This window comes from Salmo trutta, chromosome 23, assembly GCF_901001165.1.
Source record: "Salmo trutta chromosome 23, fSalTru1.1, whole genome shotgun sequence".
In the NCBI taxonomy this organism is placed as follows: domain Eukaryota; kingdom Metazoa; phylum Chordata; class Actinopteri; order Salmoniformes; family Salmonidae; genus Salmo; species Salmo trutta.
This window is the reverse complement of record NC_042979.1, coordinates 41,425,815-41,446,700: the sequence shown is the minus strand read 5'-3', so window position 1 is coordinate 41,446,700 and position 20,886 is coordinate 41,425,815. Positions and strand designations below refer to the sequence as shown.

General features: G+C 41.6%; 3 protein-coding genes across 9 annotated transcripts in view; 2 read left to right on the top strand and 1 right to left on the bottom strand.

The window, feature by feature from the left end:
- Positions 1–11,949, bottom strand: part of wrn (WRN RecQ like helicase) — a 43,168-nt gene extending 31,219 nt beyond the window's left edge. Inside the window, exons 1-8 of one of the 7 annotated variants that reach the window (XM_029710343.1) lie at positions 11,604–11,949; positions 3,573–3,649; positions 2,534–2,655; positions 1,965–2,110; positions 1,637–1,785; positions 1,184–1,333; positions 1,017–1,059; positions 11–113 (exon numbers count right to left, since the gene is read on the bottom strand). In XM_029710343.1, coding sequence (XP_029566203.1) covers positions 11–113; positions 1,017–1,059; positions 1,184–1,333; positions 1,637–1,785; positions 1,965–2,110; positions 2,534–2,655; positions 3,573–3,641 — 782 coding nt within the window. In that variant the 5' untranslated portion in view covers positions 3,642–3,649; positions 11,604–11,949. Of the gene's footprint in view, positions 1–10; positions 114–1,016; positions 1,060–1,183; positions 1,334–1,636; positions 1,786–1,964; positions 2,111–2,533; positions 2,656–3,572; positions 3,650–4,433; positions 4,885–4,967; positions 5,059–11,603 lie in introns of those variants that run through there. The other 6 variants (XM_029710342.1, XM_029710340.1, XM_029710339.1 and 3 more) reach the window with 6 other exon arrangements.
- tex15 (testis expressed 15, meiosis and synapsis associated) overlaps positions 10,163–20,886 on the top strand; it is a 36,868-nt gene continuing 26,144 nt past the window's right edge. The window contains exon 1 of the mRNA XM_029710333.1: positions 10,163–10,291. The gene's annotated coding sequence lies outside the window, so the exon portion shown is untranslated. The remainder of the gene's footprint in view (positions 10,292–20,886) is intronic.
- On the top strand, positions 18,171–20,546 carry purg (purine-rich element binding protein G). The gene has a single exon (XM_029710345.1). The coding sequence runs from the start codon at positions 18,569–18,571 to the stop codon at positions 19,589–19,591; it is 1,023 nt and encodes a 340-aa protein (XP_029566205.1). The 5' UTR covers positions 18,171–18,568; the 3' UTR covers positions 19,592–20,546.

The window sequence follows — 20,886 nt, the reverse complement described above, 5'->3', positions numbered from 1 at the left end:
TATACTGGACCTCTGGATGTCATTGACTTCTTCTGGGATGCTGCCAGCTAATTCCTTCATTTCATTGGCCATTTGAGACAGCTTGTCCTTAAGGCCAGACTGAGTATTCACTCCTTTATTGGAGCACAAAGAGACATATTTTGTTTAAAGATACTGCTATTAACCAACCAGAGTCTAAAGGGGAGGGGGGGTTGTACTAACTATACAGAATTATTTTATGAAGGTCATATCAAAGTTAATTCATCCTTTTAAGACCCCTATCTATAATAAATTATTATTATAGATTTTTTTTGGGGGGGGGGGGGTCCTTACTGCTATTAGCTTATTCACTACATGGAACAGATAGCCAGCCAGCCGCCCCCCCCCCCCCAAATAAAACAAAAGGAAGTGTGTTCTGAAGTGTCTCTCCTATATCTGAGAGATATAAAAAAAAAAGATCTGACTCATTTCAGGAAACTAGCTGTATGTCGCGCATCACTAATTCACAGGAGAGCCATTTGAACGTACATTTTTATCAAAATGATTTTTTTGGCAGAAATGCCTTCTGGAACATGAGAACTTTCATGTGCCTTAATAAAAAAACTTGCATACCATCTGTAAATATGAATACAATTGTTAAATTACGAGCCTAGTTGGTTTAGTCAGAGAAACAGACAGGAACCTTCAAGCTAGCCATGACTGGCTGAGACAATGGATGGGCTGGACATACCAAGAGACAAGTTCGGATTGGTCTGCCATGTAGCACGCTTCTGTCTATAACATGAGCTGCTTAGTATGTGTATAAAAATAAAGAAACTCATTCCAGGGTTTAAGTGTGTCCAAACTTTTGAATACCAGATATCTCTATCTTAAACTGACAGATTTCCATTAGGATTTTTATTTTATACATTTTTCTAATTTGATTTCCATTTGACATGGACCTTAGGGGCTTTTAATAAAGGAAACCAATAAAATAACTGGGATTTGAGAAACATAACACATGTATGACACATCAAAGAAATCTACACAATACTCACCAGGGTCCATAGAATTCAGTTTGTTATGAATGATCAGGCCAGCCTAGGCAAGACAATTAAAAACATGGCTGATAAACAAATACAGAATCTCTTGCACAACTCTCCCACAAAACCAGTTCTCTATTCTTCCAATGACAATATGATACCGTAGGTTTTTTCCCACTCACATAAGCATCTGTGGCTGCATATCTTTTCTGTTCCTGGGAGAGTTCAAAGTCATCCCAATTGCTACAGCGCACATCCTGCTGTTTGAACAGCCTCTTCTTGAACAGGTGCTTGACGAGCCCATCCAGACTCCATCTCTCACCGCATCGCAGCTGGAAATCACAGAGAATTCTAGTCAGTGAGGATATAATAATGTAGGTAGCTTTAGAGCAATCAAACAGTCCTTTTGCTATTCCTCATAGCATGTTAGCTGATGCATTTTGGGTGAAATATTCGAGGAGGCCAGTATTTTTGCTGTAGTTGGAACGATACCTTTTTAACTGGACATTTTGTTTAGGACTTGACTATACAGTTACACACCAACAAGTGGAAGTGTTTGATACATTGGCCCATGAGTAAACACATTGGTAGTTGTGTAATTGCTGTAAAATGAGGGTACAATTCTGTGATCTTACTCTTCCATTTGCCAAATCTCCAAGCTCCACGAAATTCTTCAGTTTGACATCAAAGTCAGAGAGTAGCTTCCACATGTCTCCTTCGATGCCCACGCCAACTTTTCGGATTGTCTCATCCTCCAAAAATATCTTCAAGCCAGTTGGAAATCCTGCAAGAAGTCAGAGATATGCAATACAGAAAACCATTGCAGAACAGGTCTAAACGTGTTTCTGATGTGTCAAAATACCGATAAACTATAGGCAGCAACAACATAACAGAAGTGATAAGCAGAAAATTATTCATACAATGATAAGTCAATGTTAGAGACATTTCCCCTGTGAACTTTACTTGACATGGAGGAGAGGTGAAAAAGGTAACACTTCTCCACAGAAGCACACAGCTGAACCAAGGCAACTTTCTTCTTCTGGCCTTTGGTGAAGGAAGGAGGCCATTCTATGTCAAAGCCCACAGCAGAGCCGGGTGAAAGACTAGACCTACGAAGAAGAAAAAACAAGAGGGATTGATGAGTAAATGAGGTGCAAAATCCAAGTAAAAAATCTATTATTGCCCACTATAATTAACGTACAATGCGGTTGGTACACTTTTGAGATGTTATTTGCCCCAACATTTGGATTCAGACATTTATTTTACTGCGGTGAACACGTTTTATAATCAAGACGAACCGACAACGACTTCCAGAATATAGACACACCTTCAGAGACGCGATGCGTTCTGAGGAAAACGGTAAGCGACTACTCAAAGTGGTGAATAAAGCCACAGCACGCTAAACCCATGACTCCACATGCTAGGCCTACCTGCTTACCACTGTACAACTGACTTGATTGACTGCTCAATCTCTGTGTTATTAAATGTACACTGAATGTACTGAGACTCAGACTGGTGATAGTCTTGATTACCTCAACTCGTCAGACAGGAACGAGCAGTCATTTTTCTCCTTGCTGAATATGACTGTGCCAGTGAATTCTAGATAAGGAAGGTCATCCTCTATGACATTTCTTTTATAGAGTCCTGTTTGAACCTGTTGAGAAAAACAAAAAAGTGTTTCTTATTACCCCCACAGAGACTACAGTGAGGGGAAAAATGATTTGATCCCCTGCTGATTTTATATGTTTGCCCATTGACAAAGAAATGATCAGTCTATAATTTTTTTGTTGTTGTTATTCTGTCTCTCACTGTTCAAATAAACCTACCATTAAAATTATAGACTGATCATTTCTTTGTCAGTGGGCAAACGTACAAAATCAGCAGGGGATCAAATACTTTTTTCCCCTCACTGTATATTACCAGCCATTCTCCACAGAACTGGGCATATTGGGTTTGCTCTGTCGATGGAAATATGCAAATAAAAGGCCATTCACTATTGTCCATCGTGCACGTGTTCTTACTCCATGTACAGAAATTTACATTTCCAGTACATACATCACCTATGCAAATGTTGAAGAGTGACAGCAGGATGCAGGACTCCTCTCATAGACCTCTATACAGCAACACATGGTGTATCAATAAACTGGTTGAATTAAACTCAAGTCAGTATTCATTAAAATGTTCTAACTATAACTAATTAACAATGGTGGTCAAAGGAAATATCACATATACTAACAATACTGAATATTGAAATGGGTTAATAAGAGAAACAGTGCGATGGTTTTATTTGCATATGACCCTGCACAGCTCAGGTGGATAGGTAAACATAAGCAAATTAGAGAGTGTCACTGAATTGAAAATTAACCACACCTTGATAGCCAACCTCAGACAGCTGTTGGCAGGCATTTGGAGGCCAGTAGACCTGTACTACTGGGGATGTCTACACACTGTGCTGGTGATATTGCCATCTGTTAACGAACCAGGAACTACTTCTGGTTTACTAACCATCCCAGTTTGTCGTTCACTATCTTGGACCATATATGTGAGTACTGTTTACTCAACTTCAATTACCTGTTTAAGTGCATCTTTTTCAGTAGTTTCTATCTTCGACATCCACTCAGGTAAATTCCTGTCAGTCATGTTTGAATCTGTCCGATGGAAAGAGTTTTATAAGCGTTAATAATAGTTACAGCATTAATAATAGTTACAGCATCTACAGTGTAGAATACAACACTGTGGCATGAGTCCTTCCTTGTTTCCAACATGTTCCCCTTTTGCAAAGACAGCTTAAAAATCAGTTTGTATTCCTTAGGAAGATAAATAAACAGCAAAATATGTTGCTGGTGTAAAATAAATCGCTTTACATTGACAGCTGTTGTCATGGCTAGTGTCGTGTTTCCATCTTTATTATACGTTTGCATTTCTGACTTGACATTTTTTAGCATTGGCTGAAACACATGTGCATGTGCTGATACCTGTCATAGCAGATATTTCCAACTTTTCATTGTTAATCCAACAGCTGGCAATTTGTTAGCTAGCTGACTGACTGACTAGCTGACTGACTAGCTGGCTGACTGACTGACTAGCTGGCTGACTGACTGACTGACTAGCTGACTGACTGACTAGCTGACTGACTGACTAGCTGGCTGACTGACTGACTAGCTGGCTGGCTGGCTGGCTGACTAGCTGGCTGGCTGGCTGGCTGACTAGCTGGCTGACTGACTAGCTGGCTAACTAGCTGGCTAACCTTCTCTAATGTCACATCAAGGGTTACTGTCAAGAATCCCTGCTAGTTAGCTGAATTCAACGCTAACAAACGGTGCAGTTGACTTGCTTGACTGTTTACTCGTCATGTGCTATTCTGGCTGCATTAACTAGATAGTTAACGTTAGCTGGCTATTGTTGTCTACTTTCATGTGTTTCCATACTCACTCACGATGGTTAGCTGGCTATTGTTGTCTACTTTCATGTGTTTCCATACTCACTCACGATGGTTAGCTGGCTATTGTTGTCTACTTTCATGTGTTTCCATACTCACTCACGGTGGTTAGCTAACTCCAGAGATGGTTCACTTGGCTAGCTAGTAGTTGACGTTAGCTGCCAAACATGCTAACAAGTCCCGCCGTATTCTTCTTCTTCTTGTTGATTTGTAGTCATTTTTTTATTTAATATACTCGAGAGTTGCTGCCACGTACTGTTTTGGAAGATGAGTTGCATCTACGTAACATTACAGCACCTATTTGTATTCCTATTTTGGTTACAGTCGCCAACGAATAAATAATATGATCCTACATTAGCTGCACTTGTGAAACAAAATCGCAGTCATATCAGTCATCATATCACAGCCCTTTTCTGAGCGTTTTAACAAGCTTAATTCATGATCATTAAACAGTTCCGGCTTTCGGTTAAAAAGAATATCTAACCTGATGAATAAATAATTCTAAATAATAATTAGTTTTGTCTTACCAGTGGTATACGGTCTGTCAGGGCTCAAACCACCCAGTTTATAACAGACTGTTGGTAACCAGTTTATAATAGTGATAAAGCACCTCGGGGGTTTGTGATATATGGCCTCTGCGTTGTGTCCTGCGTATGGACAGCCCTTAGCCGTGGTTTATTGGCCATATACCACACCCTCTCTGGCCTTATTGCTTAATTATAGCATACAATCACTCCTGGAGTTATTTGAGCAATAAGGCCTGAGGGAGTGTGGTATATGGCCAATACCATGCATGGCTAAGGGCTGTTCATATGCACGAAGCAACACAGAGTGCCTGGATACAGCCCTTAGCCGTGGGGCGGCAGGTAGCTTGGCGGGTAGGAGCATTGGGCCAGTAACCAAAAGGTTGGTGGATTGAATCCCTGAGCTGACAAGGTAAAAATCTGTCATTCTTCTCCTGAGCAAGGCAGTTAACCCACTGTTCCCTGGGTGCTGAATACATGGATGTCGATTAAGGCCCATTCTTATCTCTTACTTTTTTGGGGGTATTTTCTTAAGGCCCCATTACCAATGTAATTAGAGCAGTAAAAATAAATGTTCTGTCATACCCGTGGTATACGGTCTGATATACCATGTCTGTCAGCCAATCAGCATTCAGGGTTTGAACCTAATCAGCTTATAATGCATTCGCGTTGCGTTGTGGCTAAGAACAGCCCTTAGCCATGGTATATAGGCCATATACCACACCCCATCGGGCCTTATTGCTTAATTATACAACGGGTGGGTCTAATCCTGAATGGTGATTGGTTAAAACCGCATTCCAGCCGACGTCTATTCCACAAGTTACCACCGGCTAAATCTATGACGTTAAAATGCCTATTTACTCTGTTCCATCTGACTGTGCAATCCACTGGATCATCAGCCCAGCCAGGCAATTTATATACTTGATCTCCACTATAAAAAAAACATCTAGACATTATCTCGCATTTCATTTAGACTAACATTTCGTTTTCAACAGCCGAGATTTGTATAAAACATTTTCAATATTGAAATTGGATCTCCAGCTGTCCCATTAGTAATGAACGTGTCGGGAGTCGGGACGAGAGAGACAGGCAGGCAGCTTTTCTCAGCCAGTCGACATCATTAATCAGCTGGCATCCTTTCTATGGATATATACAAAGAAATGTACATTGAAAAAAGGTCAAACGAAACTAAGTGCAGCTAGTTTGCAGTCTTTCCAGCATACATTTTTAATGATTGTGTTAGCTGTGTTGTTGGCTAGCTCCTCTGAACAACAGTGTCCTGACAAGTGAGCACATTTTCTGTGCCAGGCAAGATTGCCCGTCTTTAGCTCATTGTTATGGATGTATCCAAATAAATGTCACTAGAAAACAGCTAAAACAACTGCAAATGCAGCTACTTTGCTGTTATTCAGGCTGCACTTTTTGATGTGACTGTAAGTTAGCCGCAGTTGGCTAGCTATCAAGCAAGGGATAAGAACGTTGCCAGCAAGTATGGCAATGGAACATATAGCACGAACGACTGGGTCGAGTACATGGATGCAGAACAAAAAGACTGGGTCGCATCTTTGGCAACCGAACTGATAGAACGAACAACCAGCCGGCCTGGGTAGCAACCCTAGATTTGTGTCGGGACTATATCTTGTGGAAGGATGAAATAGTATGAATAAATTAATCAAAATAACGTTTCAACCAATATTTTAAAATGTTGGTAACCCATTGTATAAAAGTGATAATGCCATCGAAGCCGGTGTTTGGAGGATATATTGGCACGGTTTGCCGGCCTCGACTTCGTCTCAGGCCTAACAACACCTGTGCCACTATATCTTCCAAACACCGGCTCCTCTGGCATTATCACTTAATAAGAAACTGGGTGGTTCGAGCCCTGAATGCTGATTGGCTGACAGCTGTGGTATATCAAACCGTATACCACGGGTATGACAGAACATTTACTTTTACTGCACTAATTATGTTGGTAACCAGTTTATAACAGCAACAAGGCACCTCTTGGGTTTGTGGTATATGGCCAATATACTACAGCGATGGGATGTATCCAGGCACTCTGCGTTGCATTGTGAGCCATTTTAAGGTGACCTGCCTAAATGACTACCGACCCGTATCACTCACGTCTGTAGCCATGAAATGCTTTGAAATGCTGGTCATGGCTCACATCAACACCATTATCCTAGAAACCCTAGACCCACTCCAATATGCATACCGCACCAACAGATCCACAGATGATGCAATCTCTATTGCACTCCACACTGCCCTTTCCCACCTGGACAAAAGGAACACCTATGTGAGAATGCTATTCATTGACTACAGCTCAGTGTTCAACAGCATAGTGCCCTCAAAACTCATCACTAAGCTAAGGACCCTGGGACTAAACACCTCCCTCTGCAACTGGATCCTGGACTTCCTGATGGGCCGCCCCCAGGTGGTAAGGGTAGGTAACAACACATCCGCCTCGCTGATCCTCAACACGGGGGCCCTTCAGGGGTGCGTGCTCAGTCCCCTCCTGTACACCCTGTTCACTCATGACTACACGGCCAGGCACGACTCCAACACCATCATTAAGTTTGCTGATGACACAACAGTGGTAGGCCTGATCACCGACAACGATGAGATAGCCTATAGGGAGGTCAGAGACCTGACCGTGTGGTGCAAGGACAACAACCTCTCCCTCAACGTGATCAAGACAAAGGAGATGATTGTGGACTACAGGAAAAGGAGGACCGAGCATTCTCATCGACGGGGCTGTAGTGGAGCAGGTTGAGAGCTTCAAGTTCCTTGGCGTCCACATCACCAACAAACTAACATGGTCCAAGCACACCAAGACAGTCGTAAAGAGGGCACGACAAAACCCATTCCCCCTCAGAAGACTGAAAAGATTTGGCATGGGTCCTCAGATCCTCAAAAGGTTCTACAGCTGCACCAGCGAGAGCATCCTGACGGATTGCATCACTACCTGGTATGGCAACTGCTCGGCCTCCAACCGCAAGGCACTACAGAGGGTAGTGCGTATGGCTCAGTACATCACCGGGGCCAAGCTGCCTGCCATCCAGGACCTCTATACCAGGCGGTGTCAGAAGAAGGCCCTAAAAATTGTCAAAGACTCCAGCCATCCTAGTCATAGACTGTTCTCTCTGCTACTGCACGACAAGCGGTACCGGAGCGCCAAGTTTTACCCCCAAGCCATAAGACTCCTGAACATCTAATCAAATGGCAACCCAGACTATTTGCATTACCCCCCCCCCCATGCTGCTGCTACTCTCTGTTATTATCTATGCATAGTCACTTTAATAACTACATATTACCTCAATTACCTCGACACCGGTGCCCCCGCATATTGACTCTGTACCAGTACCCCCTGTATATAGCCCCACTATTGTTATTTACTACAGCTCTTTAATTATTTGTTATTCTTATGTCTTACTTTTTGGGGGGTATTTTCTTAACTGCATTGTTGGTTAAGGGCTTGTAACTAAGCATTTCACTGTAAGGTGTTAGGTGTAACCTGTTGTATTCGCTGCATGTGACAAATTACATTTGATTTGACTTAGAACAGCCCTTAGCCGTGGTATATTGGCCATATACCACACCCCCTGATGCCTTATTGCTTAATTATACCATGGTATTGATGAATACTTGTTTCTGATTGGGTTGAAGGAAATTCTAGAGTATGTATTATTTCACTATAATACACGGTACATTTGCATGGTGGAATTCAATGGCTATAGTTCATTCTTACATGTTCTATGTTTGTGCTGCTATTGAAAGCGGAAGTTGAATTGAAAACATTATTGGCATTGTTGAATTATGTAGTCCCATGTGGCTCAGTTGGTAGCGCATGGCACTTGCAAAACCAGCGGTGTAGGTTTGATTCCCACAGGGACCATTACGAGCAAATATGAAAATATACTGTGCCAGTCAAACGTTTGGACACACCTACTCATTCCAGGGTTTTTCTTTATTTTTACTGTTTTCTACATTGTAGATTCGATCTGGTAAAAGAAAATACAAAGAAAAAAACTTATTTTTTGTTGTTGTACCATCATCTTTGAAATGCAAGAGAAAGGTCACACATTCAGCTGGGAAGCTGTTTACACTGTTGCCCTCTTGTGGACACCATGTATGTGCAAAGTTTCAGACTGATAACTTCAAGAATGAGCAAGCTACTATTTCACCTTTATTTAACCAGGTAGGCTAGTTGAGAACAAGTTCTCATTTACAACTGTGACCTGGCCAAGATAAAGCAAAGCAGTTCGACACATACAACAACACAGAGTTACACATGGAATAAACAAACATACATTCAATAATACAGTAGAAAAGTTTATATGCAGTGTGTGCAGATGAGGTAAGATAAGGGAGGTAAGGCAATAAATAGGCCATGGTGGCGAAGTAATTACAATATAGCAATTAAACACTGGAATGGTAGATGTGCAGAAGATGAATGTGTAAGTAGAGATACTGGGGTGCAAAGGTAAATAAATAAATACAGTTTGGGAATGAGGTAGTTGGATGGGCTATTTACAGATGGGCTATGTACAGGTGCAGTGATCTGTGAGCTGCTCTGACAGCTGGTGCTTAAAGCTAGTGAGGGAGATATTAGTCTCCAGCATTTAGTATGAAGTCACCCAGGTGTTCTTCACGATTTTCCCAAATGTACCCAAGTGGCCGAATTGGTAAATTGATACATTTTCAAGAACATAACTATAGAAAACATACAAAAATGCTATGCTAATAAAAAATACAAGTTTACACACTCCCAGGAATTTCATACATGATGGATCATTAGCTTCCCTACATTAAATGTACTAACAGGAGACGCGACAAGAATGCTGATCCAATGTCTCCAAACACAGAAGTGAAATATTTAAGATAAGAGCCAAGTTAGCAGCCAACACTGATCTAATGTCATTATACCCTGATGAAGACAGCTTTGCTGTCGAAACATTGGTTATTAGGTAATTACATTTTTGCATCTGAGCTCTTAGTGTGCGGCTTTCCCTTATTTTCTAATGTCATAAGTGAACACATCACAAAGTAAAAAAAAAAAAATATATATATATATATATATATAAATAAATGTACACACTATTTACGATTACAGTATTTAGAACATCCTCTACACAAGATTGTGCTGCTGGTCCCAAGTCTATTTCTGCTGTAAAGCACTTACCATCCTCTTCTTGTAGGCTGGCTGGGTATTCACACCTCTAGATGGCCGGACGGAGGTTTGTTGTGGAGCCAGAGAGAGCAGCAGTCAGACTAAGTGGGGGATGAAGGACTTGAATGCGGTCTCTTTGAAGATTTTCTTTAAATCGGTAAGAACTCAAGTTTATTACTTATTTTATTGAACCTTTTATTTTAGCAATATATCAAATAAACAACAACACATCTATTATATAGAGTGGAGAACACTGTGGTGAAGTGTGTGTACCAATTCTTTTTTTTCTTTTTTTGTATTAACTTTAGGCAAGTCAGTACAAATTCTTATTTACAATGACGTCCTACCGGGGAACAGTGGGTTAACTGTCTTGTTCAGGGGCAGAATGAAAGATTTTTACGTTGTCAGCTCGGGGATTGAATCCAGCAACCTGTCGGTAACTAACCTCTAGGCTACCTGCCGACCCATTAAATGACACCAATAAGAAGACACTTGCTTGGCCCAAGAAACATTAGCAATGGACATTAGACCGGTGAAAATCTGTCCTTTTTAGTTCCAGACGCAGAGTAGGTGAACGGATGATCTCTGCATGTGTGGTTCCCACCGTGAAGCATGGAGGAGGAGGTGTGATGGTGCTTTGCTGGTGACACTGTCAATGATTTATTTAGAATTCAAGGCGCACTTAACCAGCATGGCTACCACAGCATTCTACAGTGATACGCCATCCCATCTGGTTTGTGCTTAGTCCCACTATCATTTGTTTTTCCAAAAGTGTTGGAGTGCTGTATCAGATGACCTGGCCTCCACAATCACCTGATCTCAACCCAATTGAGATGGTTTGGGATGAGTTGGGCCACAGAATGAAGGAAAAGCAGCCAACAAGTGCTCAGCATATGTGGGAACTCCTTCAAGACTGTTGGGAAAGCATTCCAGGTGACGTTGGTTAAGAGAATTCCAAGAGTGTGCAAAGCTGTCATGAAGGCAAAGGGTGGCTACTTTGTTTAACACTTTTTTTTGGTTACTACATGATTCCATGTTATTTCATATAGTTTTATTCTAAAAAATAAAGAAAAACCCTTGAATGAGTAGGTGTGTCCAAACTTTTGACTGGTACTGTATTCACTCTGGATAATAGCGTCTGCTAAATGACTGAAAATATCAAATGAATTCGATTTGTCATAATGGCAAGTTAGTACTGATTGTTTTGTTAGATAAACTAGAAAGTCTGTTTGTTTTGGTGTCCACGGCAACTACTGTAGCTATCTAGTAAACGTGCTAGCTACTTCAGTTGATGCCGAACACATTTCTACCAGCAAATCAACACATTTCAGGCGGCAAATATGTTAAATTATAGCCATGGTATAAATAATCAACCCGGGGCTCTATTGCGTTCGCTAGAAAATAATGCAACTCTATGGATGGTGTGTTCCATGACGTGCGTTTTCCATAGAACGTTGATTATCTCTTACCTGTTTTATCATCTGTTCGAAACCAGGTGCGTTGTTGAATTCAGAATGTTCTTCTTTTTTTTTTAATCGCGGGGAAAAACTGGATTGAACATTTACATATAACGCGCTAAAACATCACTTTATTCCGGTAGCCATTACGATATTTTCTCAATCAATTATCATGTTTGTCCCTCATTCGCGTAAAAAATAAAAAATTGGTAGACCTTTATATGTTGCAGCATCTATATCGATGGTGACAGCTAACGTTATTGCAGCTATTCTATCCTACCTTTTATAAAGGCAGTTATTTGCAGTAAATTCACTTGCTGTGTCAAATAAAATTGTTCATCTCAAACTAGGTTGTCTGTCTCTTTTGTCTGGGATTTCGCTGCTGGAGAGGAAGGGAGAGTTGGATGCCCAGTAAGCAAAATAACGTCTAAAATACGTATTTTCCAGACGTTGAAGTTAGGTTCATTTTAGGTTCTGAATGAAAGGCGCACAAGTTCTACAGCTGCACCATTCAGAGCATCTTGACTGGCTGCATCACCGCTTGGCATGGCAACAGCTTGGAATCTGACCATAAGGCGCTACAGAGGGAAGCGTGTGTGGCCCAGCATATCACTGGGACCAAGCTCCCTGCCATCTAAAACCCCTATACCAGGTGGTGTCAAAGACTCCAGCCTCCCAAGTCATATACTGTTCTCTCTGCTACTGCACAGCAAGCGTGACCAATAGGCTCCTGAACAGCTTCTACCCCCAAGCCATAAATCTGTTTACATTTAATCAAATGGCTAACGGATTATTTGCATTGACCCCCTTTTTTAAAAAATATATCTATATATACACAGTACAGTACCAGTCAAAAGTTTGGACACACCTACTCATTCCAGGGTTTTTCTTTATGTTTTACTATTTTCTACATTGTAGAACAATAGTGAATACATCAAAACTATGAAATTGTGTTTTTGACAAAAGACCAAGTCCATATTATGACAAGAACAGCTCAAATAAGCAAAGAGAAACGACAGTCCATCATTACTTTAAGACATGAAGGTCAGTCAATCAGTCAAGAACTTTTAACATTCCTTCAAGTGGGTCGCAAAAACCATCAAGCGCTATGATGAAACTGGCTCTCATGAGGACCGCCACAGGAAAGGAAGACCCAGAGATACTTCTTCTGCAGAGGATACGTTTATTAGAGTTACCAGCCTCAGAAATTGCAGGTCAAATAAATGCTTCACAGAGTTCAAGTAACAGACACATCTCAACATCAACTGTTCAGAGGAGTCTGCGCGAATCAGGCCTTCATGGTCAAATTGCCGCAAAGAAACCACTACTAAAGGACACCAGTAAGAAGAAGAGACTTGCTTGGGCCAAGAAACACGAGCAATGGTCATTAGGCCGTTGGAAATCTGTCCTTTGGTCTGAACAGTCCAAATTTGAGATTTTTGGTTCCAACCGCCATGTCTTTGTGAGAGACAGAGTAGGTGAACGGATGATCTCCGCATGTGTGGTTCCCACCGTGAAGCATGGAAGTGTGGGGGTGCTTTGCTGGTGACACTGTCAGTGATTTATTTAGAATTCAAGACGCCCTTAACCAGCATGGCTACGACAGCATTCTGCAGCGATACGCCATCCCATCTGGTTTGCGCTTAGTCCCACTATCATTTATTTTTCAAAAGGACAAAGACCCAACACACCTCCAGGCTGCGTAAGGGCTATTTGACCAAGAAGGAGAGTGATGGAGTGCTGCATGAGATGATCTGGCCTCCACAATCACCCGACGTCAACCCAATTGAGATGTTTTCAATCAATCAAATACACGTGTTTAGCAGATGTTATTGCTGGTGTAGCAAAATGCTTGTGTTTCTAGCTCCAACAGTGCAATAATATCTAACAAGTAATATTTTTTATTTATTTATTTATTTTTTATTTCACCTTTATTTAACCAGGTAGGCAAGTTGAGAACAAGTTCTCATTTACAATTGCGACCTGGCCAAGATAAAGCAAAGCAGTTCGACAACATACAAAAACACAGAGTTACACATGGAGTAAAACAACATACAATCAATGATGCAGTAGAAAAAAAATAAGACTATATACAATGTGAGCAAATGATGTGAGATAATGGAGGTAAAGGCAAAAAAATGCCATGGTGGCAAAGTAAATAAAGTATGGCAAGAAAAAAACACTGGAATGGTAGATTTGTAGTTTGAAGAAAGTTAAAAGTTAAAATATAAATATAAATAATATGGTGCAAAGGAGCAAAATAAATAAAATAAATAAATACAGTAGGGGAAAAGGTAGTAGTTTGGGCTCAATTAAAGATGGGCTATGTACAGGTGCAGAGATCTGTGAGCTGCTCTGACAGCAGGTGCTTAAAGCTAGTGAGGGAGATAAGTGTTTCCAGTTTTAGAGATTTTTGTAGTTCGTTCCAATCATTGGCAGCTGAGAACTGGAAGGAGAGACGACCAAAGGAGGAGTTGGCTTTAGGGGTGACCAGAGAGATATACCTGCTGGAGCGCGTGCTACAGGTGGGTGCTGCTATGGTGACCAGTGAGCGGAGATAAGGGGGGACTTTACCTAGCAGGGTCTTGTAGATGACCTGGAGCCAATGTGTTTGGCGACGATGATGAAGTGAAGGCCAGCCAACGAGAGCATACAGGTCGCAGTGGTGGGTTGTATATGGGGCTTTGGTGACAAAACGGATGGCACTGTGATAGACTGCATCCAGCTTGTTGAGTAGGGTATTGGAGGCTATTTTGTAAATGACATCGCCGAAGTCGAGGATTGGTAGGATGGTCAGTTTTACGAGGGTATGTTTGGCAGCATGAGTGAAGGATGCTTTGTTGCGAAATAGGAAGCCAATTCTAGATTTCACTTTGGATTGGAGATGATTGATGTGAGTCTGGAAGGAGAGTTTACAGTCTAACCAGACACCTAGGTATTTGTAGTTGTCCACAAATTCTAAGTTAGAACCGTCCAGAGAAGTGATGCTGGATGGGCGGGCAGGTGCAGGCAGCGATCGGTTGAAGAGCATACATTTAGTTTTACTTGTGTTTAGGAGCAGTTGGAGACCACGGAAGGAGAGTTGAATGGCATTGAAGCTCGTCTGGAGGGTTGTTAACACAGTGTCCAAAGAAGGGCCAGAAGTATACAGAATGGTGTCGTCTGCGTAGAGGTGGATCAGAGATTCACCAGCAGCAAGAGCGACATCATTTATGTATACAGAGAAAAGAGTTGGCCCAAGAATTGAACCCTGTGGTACCCCCATAGAGACTGCCAGAGGTCCAGACAGTAGGCCCTCCGATTTGACACACTGAACTCTGTCAGAGAAGTAGTTGGTGAACCAGGCGACGCAATCGTTTGAGAAACCAAGGCTACTAAGTCTGCCGATGAGGATGTGGTGATTAACAGAGTCAAAAGCTTTGGCCAGGTCAATGAATACGGCAGCACAGTAATGTTTCTTATCGATGGCGGTTACGATGTCGTTTAGGACCTTGAGCGTGGCTGAGGTGCACCCATGACCAGCTCTGAAACCAGATTGCATAGCGGAGAGGGTTACACACAATCTAAAGGAATGGAATTAAGACTATATAAATATTTGGATGAGCAATGTCAGAGCGGCATAGACTAAGACGAAGTAGAATAGGATAGAATACACACAATCTAAAGGAATGGAATTAAGACTATATAAATATTTGGATGAGCAATGTCAGAGCGGCATAGACTAAGACGAAGTAGAATAGGATAGAATACAGTATATGCATATGAGTAATGCAAAATATGTAAACATTATTAAAGTGGCCAGTGATTTCAAGTCTATGTATATAGGGCAGCAGCTTCTAATGTGCTAGTGATGGCTCTTTAACAGTCTGATGGCCTTGAGATAGAAGCTGTTTTTCAGTCTCTCGGTCCCAGCTTTGATGCACCTGTACTGACCTCGCCTTCTGGATGATAGTGGGGTGAACAGGCAGTGGCTCGGGGGTTGTTGTCCTTGATGATCTTTTTGGCCTTCCTGTGACATTTGGTGCTGTATGTGTCCTGGAGGGCAATTAGTTTGCCCCCGGTGATGCGTTGGGCAGACTTCACCACCCTCTGGAGAGCCCTGCGGTTGCGGGTGGTGCAGTTGCCGTACCAGGTGGGGATACAGCCCGATAGGATGTTCTCAATTATACATCTGTAAAGGTTTGTGGGGGTTTTAGGTGCCAAGACAAATTTATTCTGCCTCCTGAGGTTGAAGAGGGGCTGTTGCGCCTTCTTCACCACACTGTCTGTGGGTGGACCATTTCAGTTTGTCAGTGATGTGTATGCCGAGGAACTTAAAACTTTCCACCTTTTCCACTGCGGTCCCGTCGATGTGGATGGGGGTGCTCCCTCTGCTGTTTCCTGAAGGTTTGGGATGAGTTGGACTGCAGAGTGAAGGAAAAGCAGCCAACAAGTGCTCAGCATATGCGGGAACTGCTTCAAGACTGTTGGAAAAGCTTTCCAGGTGAAGCTGGTTGACAGAATGCAAAGAGCGTGCAAAGCTTTCATCAAGGCAAAGGGTGACTACTTTGAAGAATCTAAAATATATTTTGACTTGTTTAACACTTTTTTTTTTGGTTACTACATGATTCCATATGTGTTATTTCATAGTTTTGATGTTTTCACTATTACTCTACAATGTAGAAAACTTTAAAAAAGAAAGAAAAACCCTTGAATGAGTAGGTGTGTCCATACTTTTGACTGGTACCTTTTGTTAGATATTACTGCACTGTCGGAACTAGACGCACAAGAATTTCGCTACACTCGCATTAACATCTGCTAACCATGTGTATGTGACCAATAACATTTGATTTGATTTTGATTTTTACTGTGTGTGTATGCGTATATATAAAGACCAGCATTCCGGAGTCGCTTCTTCCCTGTTGACGTTGAGACTGGTGTTTTGCGGGTACTATTTAATAAAGCTGGCCAGTTTTATTGCTTCTTTAATTAGCACAACAGTTTTCAGCTGTGCTAACATAATTGCAAAAGGGTTTTCTAATGATCAATTAGCCTTTTAAAATGATAAACTTGGATTAGCTAACACAACTTGCCATTGGAACACAGGAGTGATGGTTGCTGATAATGGGCCTCTGTGCGCCTATGTAGGTATTCCATTACAAATCTGTCGTTTCCAGCTACAAAAGTCTTTTACAACATGAACAATGTCTACACTGTATTTCTGATCAATTTTATGTTATTTTAATGGACAAAAAAATGTGCTTTTCTTTCAAAAACAAGAATTTCTAAGTGACCCCAAACTTTTGAACGGTAGTATATGTATGTGTGTATATAAATATATATATATTGCATGGACTCTTCCACTGGCTCTATGCACACTCACTGGACTCTACCCACACATTTACACATACTACACTGACACTCCAACACACATACACACACATGCATATTGACGCAACACACACACTCACACATAGACACACTTTCACACTCTTCACATATGCTGCTGCTACTGTTTATGATCTACCCTGATTGTCTAGTCACTTTTACCCCTACCAACATGTACTGTACATATTATGTAAATTACCTCAACTACCTCGTACCCCTGCACATTGACTCGGTACCGGTAGTCCTTGTATATAGCCTTGTTATTGTAACTTTATTGTGTTACTATTTCCTCACCTCATACCCCTGCACATTGAGTCGGTGCCGGTACTTCTTGTATATAGCCTAGTTATTGTTGTGTTACTATTTCCTTTTTTAATTTTGCAAATGTTTCATACTTTTTAACTCTGCATTGTTGGGAAATGGCTCGTAAGTAAGTATTTCACTGTAAAGTCTACACCTGTTGTATTCAGAGCATGTGGCAAATAACATTTGATTTGATTGGAAAATATGTATTATCCGGATGTTGAAATCAGGTTCATTTTCGGTTCTGAATGAAAGTTGAAAAGACATAATTTACAGATGTTGAAAATAAGAGTGTCTACTGAATTACCAAAATGTAAATGTAAAAATAATCACTTGCAAAACATGCTTGGTATTATTCTAATGAGCTCCGACCCCAAACAAGTTCAAATTTGATCAGTCAGGACCAGACCAAATCTGAACTAATCATAGATGTCTAGGCTGTTTCACACGTTTGAACAGGACTGTACAGTATGCCACAGTTTAGCACAGTAGAGAATGGTACAGGACAGTAGAGTTGTATTCAGTAGAGTACAGTACAGTTTAGTTTAGTAGAGTACATTAGAGTAAAGTAGGGTACAATACAGTACATTGTACTGTACTATATTCAACTTTTCTTTAATGACTGGACCAAATCTGAACCAATCATAGATGTCTATGTTTGGAGACCAAATCAAGGCAGGTCTCGACTGGACCAAATCTGAACCAATTATAGACGCCTAGGTTTGTGCCAAATGTGGTCCGGACATTGAAATCAAGGCCGGTCCAGACCTCACCAAAAAAAAAAAAGACAAAAAAATGGCTTATCCGGACAGGACCAAAAAAAGACGTCCAAAAGACGTTGGCGTTGGTCCGTGCTTGGTGGGTGGGTTCATTGGGCTCATCAAGCCGCTGCTACCGAAGCAAGAGACCCTGGATTGGACGATTTTCTCCTTTCATTTCAGTAGGCTAGCAGCTTTCATAGCCTCTTATAGCAGACGGGGGAGAAGTGTCAGATGCAGGGAAAGGGGGTTAGCTAGGTAACCCGGCTTGCCAAGGTTTACGATGGAAATGGCACCAAACGTTAACGCTTGACCTTTTAATCAGGACACACAAACTCGATCTGCTGACGACTCCTGCCTACTATCTGCCATTTTTACCTCCATTCGAGGCATTTTTCAAACGTGTTAGGCTACTATAGCCACAAGCTGGCAGGCTAGCTAGCTACATTTTTAATATGCTTAACGTTAACCTGAAAGACAGCATGTTGGCTATTTTAATGGATAAGCAAATGTTTTTCGTGTGCTAACTGTGTTGGAAACGAAATAATTATGGCTGATACGTGTTCAAGAGGGATGGAAAGAGGCAGAGGAAGGATTACATCAGATTCTATGACGAGAGGCGCATATCCTCAACAGTATGTTCACCCTGGCACACAGCAGCAGGGCATAGACATTCAGGAGCTTGCCTCTAAACGTGTCGATATCCAGAAGAAACGATTTTATTTGGACGTAAAACAAAGTGCACGGGGCAGATTCCTAAAAATTGCAGAGGTTTGGATTGGAAGAGGCCGCCATGATAACATCAGAAAGAGCAAATTAACGCTGTCCATGTCAATGGCACCCGATCTACGATATTGCCTGGGGGACTTCATCGATTATTACGCTCACATTGGGTTGAGAGGTGGCCTGGTACCGCGTCCAGAAGAGCAGAGCAATGGCCAGGGCCGCCCCCAAGATTCCCGCAGAAGACAGCAAGATCACCACCACGCAGCATCAATATCTTCCACCGGCTCGGCGGTGTCTGAGGAACATACTCATCGCGTCCTGAAGAGTGAATTCATTGAGAGGGACAATAGAAAGTACTATCTGGATCTGAAAGAGAATCAGCGAGGCAGGTTCCTCCGTATCAGACAGACTGTCAGCAGAGGACATGGCACCATGGGTTACTACGGCCAGGGTATCGAGCAGACCATAGTGTTGCCGGCTCAAGGACTAATCGAATTCAGAGATGCACTGTCGCAGCTGATTGAAGACTACGGTGATGGTGATGCCACGGATGAACGTGGAAGAGGCAATAGAAACCACGAAGAATCACCCGAGCTTCCCGAGGCAGAATCCTTTCGAGTGGACAATAAGAGGTTTTATTTCGACGTTGGTTCCAACCGGTACGGTGTCTTTTTGAAGATTAGCGAGGTAAGACAGCCGTACAGAAACACCATCACAGTTCCCATGAAAGCCTGGGCCAGATTTGGAGAGAATTTCATCAGGTATGAGGGAGAAATGCGGCGAATTTTCACCTGTCACGAGAAGAGGACAGAGACTCGAGAAGACGGTGAAGACCAAGAGGATTGACAATGGAATACTATGGTTGTTAGAGGTGTCTAGTGATGGTGGGTTAAAACGGAAAAGGTAAACGTGACAATATCCTAGTTTATAAGAAAAAGTATTCTCAATGTACCTCTATAATACTGTACTGTATGACTATTGTCAACTAGCACTTTTTACATTTTTTTTTCATGGTTATTGTGTTTCATTCGTATATTTAGATTTATGGCATCCGTTTTGAAATCGGTGCAGGAGGACGGGTTGCCTATTCTTGCACAATGAAAACGGATATACAAAATGCTAGATGACGATATAGCTAGGTCATTTATATGAAGCGTAGAAAAATGTTTCGTTGTGTGTCGACTGTCCATTTAAAGAATTGCAGAGTGTGTGTGAATGTACGTGCGTGTGCGCATGTGCTTGCTTGAGTGAAGAATTAAAAAAGATGAGCCCCATATACCTCAGGGTGAGACATAGTGTACAACTTCCGGTATTCCACCAGCATTGGCAGTGGGGTGTATTGTAAGATTTACTGCTGAAGGCTAGACATGATATTGTTGTTTAAACATCAACAATAATTTGCTCTGTGTAGTTAGTATTTAATGATTGAGGATTTAATCTTAGTATAGAATAAACAAGGATGAAGGATTTTGGGTATTGTTATCTGTGTGGTTTGGGCACTAACCAAATAATAATAATAATAATAATAATATAACTTGATAGAAATGCACACTACCACTAGCCTGAACTCCAGAACCTGTTTTGCTAACATTCCACCCCTTGTACTCTGTGCCATGCCAAACATGACATGACATAGCAAAGAGTGGAATGATAACTCAAACAGACTGGTAGCTATGCTACACTACTATGAGAATATGTATCTTTAAACAATGTCTGTCTGCAAAATAACCATCTAATGCCTGTATGAAAGATATGATTCATGGGCTTAGATATGATATATAAAGTGGGAGATGTCAATCAAGAAACTGTTGATCAGCAGTGATGCTGTAATTTACTTAGTTCTAACTGTAGTGTTACATCATCTCATATACATTCACACACAGCTTTGACAGAAAGATAGGCTATTATTCATGCAATCTACTTTTTATCGCACCACCGAGCACAGTAGATGTTCATTCCATGTTTTTGGGATGCATCCCAAATGGCACCCTATTCCCTGTATAGTGCCCTACTTTTGACCAGGGCCTGTAGGGTTCTGGTCAAAGGTAGTGCACTATAAAGGGGAAATGGTGACATTTGGAACGGAGTCTTGGTGTAGCCTTAAAACTGCTCATGTTCCAGAATGTCAGTAAAAATTCTGA